This window comes from Rhodnius prolixus, unplaced genomic scaffold, assembly GCF_049639745.1.
Source record: "Rhodnius prolixus isolate KJV_2025 unplaced genomic scaffold, Rpr scaffold_6, whole genome shotgun sequence".
Lineage (NCBI taxonomy): Eukaryota > Metazoa > Arthropoda > Insecta > Hemiptera > Reduviidae > Rhodnius > Rhodnius prolixus.
This window is the reverse complement of record NW_027411634.1, coordinates 12,262,583-12,275,222: the sequence shown is the minus strand read 5'-3', so window position 1 is coordinate 12,275,222 and position 12,640 is coordinate 12,262,583. Positions and strand designations below refer to the sequence as shown.

The following is a 12,640-nucleotide window of genomic DNA, read 5'->3' as shown; positions in this document are numbered from 1 at the left end:
TGAGTGATTATGTCTAAATATGTCAACCAAAAAAAAAAATATCTGTTCCTACTACCCAAGAAAAAGCTGATAGAACGTCTTTAAAAAGTAATTTAAAGGTTATTTATTTATCTAAAAGAAGTTAGCAGAGGATTATGATAGCTGGCACATCTATGCTCATTTATAATCTGACAAAAATCTTTCTCCGATTGAGAAACGAATTCATCATTGCGGAAAATTAGAAACGATAGAACAGGTGTCCATAATGTTCAGTGTAAATGTACAAAAGGCAGATAATGTGAAAATAATTGCAACTTTCTTTGACTCAAACAAAAAATTAGAAATATGTAATACTGTTTCTATTCTCTGCCAAAAAGTAGAGATTTTGTTCGTAACATAGAGTATTTAAAAATATATCATTTAGTATCCAATAACTGTAATTGGTTTGCATTTTGCGAAATTGTCAAGCCATTTCTTGGTGCTAATGCATACAATAACTTACTGTAGTTTTGTCTGTGTATCAGAAGCATAATATAAAATAATTTTAAGTTCTAATTGGTAAAACTTAGAATATTATACAATCTAAATACATATTTATCAAGATTTCTTTACATGTTACTTATGCTGTTAGCCGATAGTTTCTTAATGCAACTGATTTTAATTATTATTAAAGTAATTGTGACCTCATGGCTACAACCTAGTGGAATGGAACTCATTTTCTCTTTACGGTTTCTCCATTTCTTGAAAAGTTTTTGTATTCTTTGGAATGGTAAAAATAAGTGTGAAAGCTGTAAAGTGTATCGATTTGTCTAAAAAGATATATATTTGCCATTTTTTACTCTTTTTTTTCTTTAACATTGTGCAGAAAAAAATAGAATTATAGAAACCTATTATTTTTATGATATCGTTATTTGTATTTATTTATTTATGTTTTTCAGGTGGAAACTATAGGCGATGCATATATGGTTGTATCAGGTTTACCTGTAAGAAATGGTTTAAATCATGCTAGAGAAATTGCTAGAATGTCTCTAGCTCTTCTTACTGCTGTACAATCATTTACCATAAGACATCGACCATGGGACCAGCTCAAACTTAGGATAGGCATGCATTCAGGTTTGGAATCTTTCTTACAGTGTTTTCCTTAGAGATAAAATTTCATTACCTACGTTTAAAATGACATCCTATTTAAAAAGGAGTTTTTGTCTTTTTTTTTTTAAATGCGCATGATTATAATCTAATCAGTCATTAGCTTTGCTGGACTTACTTCTCGGTTATTGGGCATTTCTTCCAGCAAAACATTTTCCTGCATATCTCCCATATATGATCAATAATAATACACTCTTGCTATAAGACGAAATCTTTATAAGCAATAAATAAAATTACAATAATATTCTTCAAAGAAAAACGATCGATATAGTGGTCTTCATTTCCAATTCATTGTCTGACATAAATAGTTTTCTAAATAAGAGTGAAGGCCCAAAATCTAGTAGTAATGTAATCGATCTTATTATTAATTATTAATCGTGAAAGGGAACGGATGAGAACATACATATTCAATGCAAATTGGTCCATTATTAAGGGATCTTATTATAGGTTTAAAAATTTGTGTCTATAGTATAATTAGATAGTATTTATAGTTGGTTATAAAATTAACTTGTATTGTCCTGCAGGACCTTGTGTGGCCGGCGTCGTAGGATTGAAAATGCCAAGGTACTGTCTTTTTGGCGATACAGTTAACACTTCTTCCAGAATGGAATCCAATGGAGAAGGTTAGTAGCATCTAATTTGAAAATAAATAAAAAATAATGACCAAAGTGGCATGAATTAGCATAGTCTTTATTAATTAGCGGTTAATGTTTTAATTTTTAGCACTGAAAATTCATGTATCTCCATACACCAAAGAAGTTCTAGATACCTTTGGAACGTTTGAATTAGAATTAAGAGGAGAAGTTGAGATGAAGGTAAAGAAATATTTTTATTAATTCAAAAAAGTTTAATTAATAATTTGATTAACTTTAAAGTTATTTTTGCAAATTAAAGTACTGGAAAGTACTCTTGCTATTTGATAGCTTCAAGTATACTGTCCTAGTCAGACATGAAAGATGTTCCGAAAATTCTTGACTGCGGCTTTTTTTCAATCAATTACAAATTTAACTTTTAAGGAGATATTTACTAAATTTACTTTCAATAGCAGCATTTAAATCTTATCTAGCGACTGAAACAATTCAGATTTTAAGAATTTTTAATGATTTAGATAGAGCGCATGTAGTGCGTCCAGTGTTTGATTTGAACACACTTTACTTTTATTTTCCCAATAAAAGGCAAAAATAAAAATGAAATTGAAGTGTGTACTTTTTTTTTTATATCACTTTATTGAAATTATGTAAATATAATTGAACAGGGCAAAGGCAAGATGACTACTTACTGGTTGTTGGGTGAGAAAACAACGAGTAGTGCAACTGAAGGCGAGCGAACCGAAAATTTAAGTTCCGTACCAATAGTCCCAGCAATATACTCGCCGGTAGTCACAACTCGGTATCTACCACCAGCAACTACGCAACAATCACAGACTACAACAAATAATAATGTACCAACAACAGTGAGTTCTTCTGCAACTGTGGCAACAATAGTACAACCTAATAGCAATAGTATAGCGAATGTAAAACCAACATCAAATAACAGTCCTGTAAATCACAACAATGTTACATCATCTACACCACTTCTGCAAGGAGATTCAACATAAGATGTTTCTTTAGGAAACTCCTTTCCCCAAGAAGAGAAAGAGGGAGAAAGTCGTTTTCTCTCGAAATTTCAAGCAGCGTTCCTAGCCGGTCATACAGGGCCCATTAAAATTAACACATTATATATACACATATATGTATTGATGATATATATATGTATCATAAGTGAAAAATGTCTCTTTGTATCACACACACACAAAAATAAAATTGAAGAAGAAAAACTGTCGACTACTTCACGCTATAATAGAGTAACATATATTGTAAATACATTTCTAAATAATTAATAATTTTAAAAAATTAGGAGAAATAAAAATATAGAAGATATTATTTTGCCTATTTAACCACTTATGTAAATACCAATTTAGGATATCAAAATATAATATTGTATAAATTATTGTTTAGCGACAAAAAATAAAATTAAACCCAAAAGACCAAATAGTTATTGTTTTTGTCTTCGAATTTACTGCGTGAATGTTTAATATAAGCGAAACCGGGTATGAATGAAACGTTTATTTTCTTACTTAAAAATGTTTCTTTTCTTCGTTTTTTAGTCAAATGTACGATTTTTAATTTATATATTTAAAAAGAGAAAACTAAATAATAAATATTTTAGTAATGTACTTAAGAATTATATAGACAGTTTAAATGATCTCAAAAAAAGTATGCTTTCCAGAATATGATCCCGCTAAATCATTGTTTAGCAAAAAAAATAATTCAATTTGTATCTTTCAACTATTTATGTCAAATGTATAGGTGATATTTCTGTCAAAAATAAATAAATAAATAAACTGTGAACATTTTAAGCGAAAATATTCTAGGAGAGACTGATTCGTGGGAAGAATATACTCTTGTTTTACTTAAAAATTTGTTACGGACGTACATTTTGCAACAAAAATTATGGAAAAACAGGCTGATCAAAGTTGTTTTTAATAAATCAGATTAGAAATAAATCAGATAAACAGAAACATTGCTACCAACGATGGAATGACTTTGCTGATTTAGAAGCAAAACACAAAATTCATAAAAATGCAGTAGTTTCCTTAATTTAGAAAAACTTTTTTTATATTTAGAAAAAAAGCTACAGAACTACATCTAAGAACTTCACAGCAACTACTTCAATGCAGCTTTTCTGTAGTGATCAAGCTCTATACTCATATCTTTTTTTTTTCTTTTCTTTTTTTAAATTGTTGCAAAATAAAATCTTTTTTTTATGCTAAACGTAAGGTAAAACCTAAAGTTAAGGGCGAGTTTGTATACACAAATTAATGTCATGAAGCAGTCAAATTTACTGTAAACTTAAATTGTGACTTCTTGTGGTTTGTGCTTCAGATAGTTTTATACACGAAATTTGGAAGTGAACATAATATTAACTTTCTGCAGATCTTTAAATAGAATGGCAGTGTTAAGCACGATGCAACCCCAACACAAATGTTAAAATCTCCAGAAGTCACTACTTCTCTTAATTGAGAAACCCTCGTTACTATTTAGTAATGTTGATTTGGGTTAACCCTTCTTAGTTTCTGAATAAAAGTAACGAAAATGTAAAAATTGGCATAGCATTTATGGAAATCAGATGTTCCCAATCAAAAAACTAACAATGGTAGTAATATAGTTGCTGAATTCCAGCACTTATGAAATACCTTTCAGTCTGAATAATACGCTTTCGATTTTCCATCTAAGAATATCCATCCGAAAACTCTACAATTTATCGCCTTGTATTATTTCTTGCATTGTACAAAAAAAAATTTTTTTATTATTATGTTTTTTAAAATCTGATGTTTTATACTCCCGTACAACCTTCGTGGCAATTTATTGCTACATGCAAAAAAAATTAACGTTCAAATATAATGAATTATTCGCGTAATTTTAAATACCATAACTGAACTTGTTCAAAATAAGATAGAGGTAAATCTTTATTTTGCCATTCCTCAAAAGAAGAAGCTTACTGTATGTATATCTTAGAAATGAAATGCCCACCCTCCTTCTGTGGTTTCTTGTACAAGGAGCATTTTTACCGAATTGTTCCCCGTTAAAAAGAAAAAAAAAAAATCCCATGCTACTAAAGTTGGTGAAAAAAATGAATCTTCCCCTAGTTTATAAATAACATTCTGTTGTAGATGAAAACTTTGTATTATATGCGTAATCGGTAACTTTATATTTCAGTATTAACGAGGGAAAAACTATATATTTATTATATATGTAATTATAAAATTTGTTTGAAATCATGAATGTCGATTTGTGTCTTCCTAGTTAAGAATAAAATGTGACCACATGTGCAAAAAATAAAAGAAGAAAAAAAGAATACCATTTGTTTAATCTCTCTTTTTCGCTGTATCTTCAACAAGTGAATATAAAAAGGATAAAACTCTAAATGTTACAAAATTCCTATTTATAAATTTAATGAGAAGTGAAATCTTATTTAAGTTTTATAATTTTAAGATTTCAATGTTGATATAAAAATAGTTTATTAAAATTACAAAACAAAAGAAACAAAATTTAATAATTAGTTAATAAATTTGTTATTTCTATAAGAAGTATTATGTAAATAAATGAATAACAAAAGAAAAAAAAACCCGTATATTTTGGTATGCTTTTAATTTTTCTGTAACCTTTTTTATTACATCCTTGTTTAAATTTTCGTTTTAGTACTTTTTCGTTTTGAGACCAAAATTTTGTGAACAAAAAAAAAATTCTAAAAAATGGAGTTAGATTTCGGTTAACTAGAATCGGCTAGCTTTGCCGTTCATCAGCATAATAATGTCGTAAAAGAAAATTCTAGTTAATTTGTAATTATTGAGATATTTTGTTACACCCATAAGCTAGCCATTTCACAAAAACATTGATATATACAACATAGATAAGTTAGTGCTAGATAAAACTCTTCCAATTTGGGAGAGGTAACAGTCCAGTAAGAGTTTTTGTTCTTTCATTTTCTCCTTATATCTATCTTATTAGGAAACTTTGTAGTTTACAATCTATCAGTTTCTGGACAATTGTGTTAGTACAGAAAAAACTATTCGGGAAGCACCAATGCACAACTTCAGATAGTTGAAAAACCTTAATTTAAGATTTAAGATGTCTATCCAAAGTAAATATTTCAAAGTTATTAATTATTAATTCTGATTATATAAAGAAAATAAATAATAAATAACCTATTTGGTTCGTTACTAATCTTAAGACTATTTGGATAGAATTATTCGTGCTTTACTGTCTTACCGTAATTGAAGGCTGAATGGATTTGTAATCCTTAAGAAGTTAGCACCTTATTATCTTCAGCTCAGCCTACACCAATATCCGTCAGAGCTGACTGGCTACTATTATTTAATCTTCTCCAGTGATTCTTGGTACACCATGTCTCACTTCTCGTTATGCCGAAATGAGTTAACTTATGTGAATTGTTTTTTAATAAACTTTGCCTATCTATAGATTTTGATGCACTCTTAACAGTTTTGAAGATGAACGACAATTGGTTTTGTTTTCATTAGCAACAAAATTTGTATTCATTGAGACGGCAGTGAAATTCCAAAGATTCTGCGAGACAAAAAAGGAAATGATTCAGATCAATCAATAATCCAACTTCATTCCACACTTATTTATATAATTAGAAAAGGTGAGCAGACATTCAGTACTAGCAGGCCCGCACTTATTATTCTAAATGAAATGCATCTACGTAATGTTTCTCTTGGAAGGTTTTATTCAATGAAGTGAAATAATATACTTTTTGATAAAATTTTGTGAATTATTTAACTTTACTTCCTAACTTAATTTTGTTATTTTTTATTTTTATTTTTTACAAACAGACTTTCATTATTGCCGAAAATTAAATACCAAGTCCCAGCGTTCTCATACGAAGGTAGCCCTTAACCCTTAACGCGAACACAACGAGTTATATCATATTAATTTTATCAATCATTGCTTAAAGAATGAGTTTCATTTTAAAAAAATCTAAAATTAGGACATAATTGGTAACGAATACTAAAAGTAAACTTCATGAGAATACCTCCTATAATATCCCATACCAAAATGCGTAGGCAAACTGAGAGAAGTTTTAACACTATCAGTGGTAAAGTACGATTCTACATTCTTACTCTGCTAACCAGCACAACAAATTACATTCCAATAGCTAAGAAAACGCTAACATTTTGCCCCAACACCAATTGGTTTTCAAGAAAAACGCGGCCAAGAGTACAGAAATCTCTGGTCTTGGTTAATCAATCAATAATAATCCTAAAAGGCTTTTAAATATTGATATAATTGTAAAGTAAAAGCAACAACCCCATAAACCCTTAAAACAGGATCATAAAAAAATAAACAACCATAAATACATTAAAATTTATTTCTAGAAGAATAAGGCAGCTAAAAAGCAGTATTACAACGTAAAGAATATGCTATAACAGAAAAGTATATATATATTTTTTTATTTTATTTCAACTCCCAACTGTTATATTCTTTATTATTTTTATTTCTACATTATGTATAGATATATATATATCTTATAAAACACATCACATTGCACTTTCTTAGGCTTCAATTAAATCATCACTAATCAAAGAATCTTATAAACTTTTTCTGTGTAATCAAATAATAACAAATAATATAATTTGTACCATTATCATTTAACTCCAATCATCCGTTGCCCAAAAATCATCATAATATCACTCTAGTATTTTTTACTTCTTTCATTAACAATACAACCAAAAAAAAATTTTTCTCTCACTGTTTATCAAAAAATGAACTAAAAACAAATCTAACTATTGTATGTTGTTATATTTATAGAACAGTAACCTATGAACGTATGTACATCATCAAGTTGGAAACAAAAACAAATAAAAGCAAGATGACAAAAAGGCACTACAGATCACGGAGGGCGTTTTAAAACAGTTTTAATATTTAAATCGATAACTATCCTATTATTAATTTCACTTTTCTGTAAATAAAATTAATTTCTGTAAAATTTACCAGAAAAAAAAGGGTAAAAATGCCATCTTTACATTATATTCTTTCTTATTCGAATTATTATTATTTTTTTCTTTAACACTACAAATAAAGTGATGGTTAAGTAAAATAAAAAAGAAGAAGTCATTTTAATGGGTGAAAGACTAATATTTTATATATTTTTTTTAATAAAGGTGTAAAATTTTTATGGAATTAAGATTTATTCTAACACTAAAATTCTGAAGAAAATTAAAACGCATAACATAATAAACAAAAACATCAAAATTTAATTTTTTGGCCATGTAACATCACATATTTATGTATAATAATTATAACAAGCACATTCAAACAATCAACATCTTCTATAATTTCACCATTACAACAGCCTAAAATTTGTGAATAATGTAATATTTAGTAAAAAAAATGAAAATTTGGACAATCTTAGGTCCAAACTAAGTAAATCATGACTGGAAAAAAAAAGTGGAGATTTTAATCCAGATATGTCCAGCACAGCTACTAATTTTTGGTCATCACTAAAACTATTATATAATACAAATTATTATTAGAAGGATTATTGTAGGCGCGAGATCTGAGCATAACATGTGACTATTATCTCTCACTGAATAAAAAGCAGCATCTTCAGAGTGACTGTGAAACGTGATACCAATTTCAGGCAGGGTTTAACGTCCAACTACCAATTAGGTGTCGTGGACCGAATGGCAAATGTACTTTACTATTTCTCATTTAACCATTAAATAAAATCCAAGGCCAAGACCGGGAATCGAACCCAGTACCCACAATATCAGTATCCACAATATGCATATTAGCTTTGCAGGTCTTGCCTCTTAACCCGCTCGGCTACCGTGGCGCCTGATACCAATTTCTAATAAACTTATTAAACATTTCTAAATGAAACTTACGGATAACAAATAATTTTTTTTACTTTAGAATGTATACTATTAAGCAAGTCATCGCTGGGTAGTTGCCTTTTAAGAGTTCAAGTCATTGTGTGGGCGCTGGCTTTAAGCTAACACATAAATAGCAAAAATAATAATAACGAAGGATGAATTTAACTGCTTTTTCCAGATGAAGAAGAAGATCTATTCACTGCATAAGTTCGGCAGGCAGAAAAAACTTTATGAACTGCTTCGTCAAACAAATCATATTAAAGAAAAAAAAATAAATCTTTAATCGAAATCGCACATTATATATTAAGGTCATTCAAAAGTTCAGTTATTTAGCAAGGGGTACCAACTCTTTAACATAATAAGTTGAATTTATTCCACCAATAAAAACAAAAAACAAATCTCACGACATTTTAATGGATTAAAGGAAGAACATAACTAAAGTCTAAAATTCATTGTCAAACAACAATTATAGGTTATTAACAAAAACTGATTTATGTGTTAAGTATCAATTAAAAGAAACAAACAAATAAGCCTACGTTCTTAGCAAAACGATAATTGAAGTTATGCCCATTTGTAAAAGCAATCGCATTAGATGGGAGAAGTAATACTACGTGGGAGGACAAAATCCTATTCCTTTCGGGAATGAATGCACCAATCTCCCAAAGAATCATTCAAATAATTAAGAACAATTATTGGATAACTATCATTTAGTGTTTAAGGTACTTATTTAGGCTTTACTTAAGTTTGGAACTTACAATCTGTAGTAGCTGAACATAGGGGAAGGTAATTTTTATTAGCTAGGCCTACTTTGGCCTGGTACCATCTTCCACACAGTTTAATGACTTACAACTACCACAGAAGAATGTTAATTAATTTGACTGTTATTCACACACTAAAATTCTATTACCATTAAAAATATATCTACTTAAAAAAATAAGCAGCTCCTTCTCGTGGTATCTGGGCCTAGGATTATCCATACAAAAAAAAAAAAAACTCATAGGCATCGTAACAAATTAATAACACAAAAATAATATTGAACTAAAATTTAGCTTAGTATTTAAGTCAAGACAAACAAGCGGTAAAAAGGTGAAGAATGGAATAATTTTTATAAAGTCTAATGGAAGTATCAAGAATTTGATTCAATCTAATAACTACTTTCAATTATTAAAATTGTATCACTACTTTCTTTATATATATATTTTTTTTAATGAAGATTAAATAATGGCACCATATTTTCTTGTTTATATTTGTATTTAAATTTACTATATTATATATTTTTGTTTTAAGGTTAAGGCAATTCTAAGGCTAAACTTTTTGAAGGAGAGAAAAATATAGTAAATAAAATTTTTATCTCTTTTTAATCTATAGAAATGCTTTGATTGATATTTAAACTAATTTCACTGATACTATTTAATATTTAAATTTAAACTTTACTTAAATTCTTTTATAAGTGCATAAAAAAATTTAAACAAATAAATGGAGGACATTATCGTGAAGTAAATATACTTTTAAATGATTTTTTTTAAAAATATATATGATTTTGTAATAAATTATTCAAGAAGACGATTCTTACCATCAATATACATGCTATCTTTTCGTAATTAAAAAAGAAAAAAAAAATCATAATTTTAAATGGCACATTTGTTTTTCATCAGTGATTTTTCTTTATATTGCATCATTGTTTAAAGAAATTATATCCTGAGTTGTTACTAAACTAAAAAATAAAAATAAAGTAAAAAAACATCACTGGAAAACGACAGAACAAAAATATAAAAAATAAACATTTAAAAAAAGACCTCTACTCTTCTCTTGATTTGTAGAATGTTAGTTCTTTCTTCTTCTTGTTTTTTAAAATAAATTATACTAATTAATTTGTTTTACTTGTACGGTGTCATAAATTCTTGAAAATCAATATTATCCTCAATGCTAGTGAAATCACCGCCGCAAAATAGCTCCAAATCGCCGGCCGACATGAAACTACAAACAGAACAAAAAGACACAACATGTCAATATTCAGATAATGCATTCTCTATTTTATTTTATTTTTTATAAAAAAAAAAAAAATGGTGAAGCAAGTATTTTTACAAATTAAAAGAAATAAACTAAAAGTTAAATTAACCATTAAGGTAAATATATAATTAAAAAATAAATCAATGCATCACCAGAAAAATAAATAAATAAAATAAAAATTTAGGAGTAAAAAAAAAAAAAACAAGATCTGCTATTGACTATGTTGTGCCTCACATGTTTGCAGTCCAAAAGCCAAAAATAAATATAAGTAAAAATTAAAATGTAAAGAAATAAAATCAGATAAAAAAACCATACTCAACAAAAGTGTAATAAGACAATTTGAACATAATGTATGCTAAACATTTGCTTTATTAAAAAAATAAATGCTTCTAACTTTTGACTTTTTCAATTTTTTCCCTAGTAATAATCTTCCAATAAATAAAGAAATTAAAATATATAAGAAAAGCAGAAAAAAAAAATGAAGGGTACACAACAAAGTCAATAACACATTAGGTTTTTTTTTTTTTTAATTTTTAACATTTAATACAATGAAATATTAATTTTCTTTTTAAAATTTTCACAATCATTTTCAATATATAAATATTTTTTCATTACAAAAAAAAAAAAAACTTCAGAACGGTTTAAAATTGAAGTTTATAATTTTGCAATTTTACATATTTTTTTTTTTTTTTGATTGCACATCAAACAATTTATTTAGATTTAATTTTTGAAACATTAAAAGAATTTTAAAAAAGTACACACTCAACATTTTATTTATTTTTTCAAGTTATTTCCTTTTTTTTTCTTCTTCTTTTTAAAGCAAGTTTGTTTTTATTTTATTACATTTAAACATTAAATTTCACTATTTATTTTTTTTTTCCATAAACATTTGATACTAATGAAAAACATTTATTTTATATTTACTGAAGTTCTTTTTATTTTTTACTTAAAAGAAAAAAAAAAATAGATCAATACGGCAAAGAAGTTTCAGTATTTTAGGTTACAGAAGAAGGTTATTATATTCCAACAGTTTAACTTTTATAAAGCCTTCAGAAAAAGAAAAGTGTACAAGAATAATGAAAAATAATTAACAACAAACAATAAAACCGTATAAAGATATTTACTACAAAGATACAGATAAATTGATTATTCAACGCCTTTATAATGAAATCATCCGTAAAGAGCAGTCTTTGTAGTTTTTGTAATTTTATTTATATTCATTGTTTTTGCTTTCAAAAATAAGAACAATTGTTTTATCAATTCAATGTTTAAAAAAAAAAAAAAAACATTCTAAAAATGTCTGAAATTTTAAAAATTTCATCTACTTACTTTTAAATGAGAAACTTTTTATTCCGTTTTCCTAAATCTCTTACCAAGTACGGCAACATTGCATCATTTTTTTAAAAGTAGGTGCCCCTTTTTTATACCGAAAGGTATATATAAAGAGTTTAAATCTTTCAACTTGATCTGAATTACTACAGATATCAAACTAACATTGTAAGGAGTGGTACATAACAAAACGTGCATGGACTTGGGAGAAAAAGAAGTGGATAAGAAAAAAGACATTTGTCCTGACTATTAAAGAGAAATTTTATTTACAAGCAGGTATGAAGATTAGGGCTGTTAGTGGTTTGTCATAAAAACACACACAAATTAAGACCTACTAAAAAAATGAAAATAAGCTCACAAATAAGTTTAAGAAAAATATTGAAGATAAAAATGAAGAGCCCATGAGGTATTTAGAAATATCACCTTTTTGAAAAGCTTAAAATCTTTTTAAAATTTGGAGAGATAACTATATTATGACTTATTTTTTTGAGATATCGTATTAATGAAATATGAGATAGTAAACAAAATAAGCACAAAATAAATTTTGAACAAGGTAAAATTTACTGTGGTAGATGTTTAAACAGAGATCAATTTTAATTAAACTTGAAACTTTATATTAGTTTTATTAAACTTTAAATTTTATATTAGTTTAATTAAACTTTAATCAAGCAGAGTTTCAGTTTAATGATATGTATGTGAATAATTATGGAATATGGCCAAAACGTCAAACATATATAA

At 27.2% G+C, this 12,640-nt stretch overlaps 2 protein-coding genes across 6 annotated transcripts in view; one reads left to right on the top strand and one right to left on the bottom strand.

The window, feature by feature from the left end:
• The window catches only part of LOC141460024 (atrial natriuretic peptide receptor 1), a 716,933-nt gene extending 708,798 nt beyond the window's left edge, over positions 1-8,135 (top strand). For all 5 annotated transcript variants that reach the window (XM_074139630.1, XM_074139629.1, XM_074139631.1 and 2 more), the window contains 4 exons: positions 918-1,092; positions 1,650-1,748; positions 1,849-1,940; positions 2,381-8,135. In XM_074139630.1, coding sequence (XP_073995731.1) covers positions 918-1,092; positions 1,650-1,748; positions 1,849-1,940; positions 2,381-2,722 — 708 coding nt within the window. In that variant the 3' untranslated portion in view covers positions 2,723-8,135. The remainder of the gene's footprint in view (positions 1-917; positions 1,093-1,649; positions 1,749-1,848; positions 1,941-2,380) is intronic.
• Stat92E (Signal transducer and transcription activator Stat92E) overlaps positions 7,041-12,640 on the bottom strand; it is a 28,021-nt gene continuing 22,421 nt past the window's right edge. Inside the window, exon 16 of the mRNA XM_074139637.1 lies at positions 7,041-10,540. Within this exon, the coding sequence (XP_073995738.1) occupies positions 10,441-10,540 (100 nt within the window). The 3' untranslated portion in view covers positions 7,041-10,440. The remainder of the gene's footprint in view (positions 10,541-12,640) is intronic.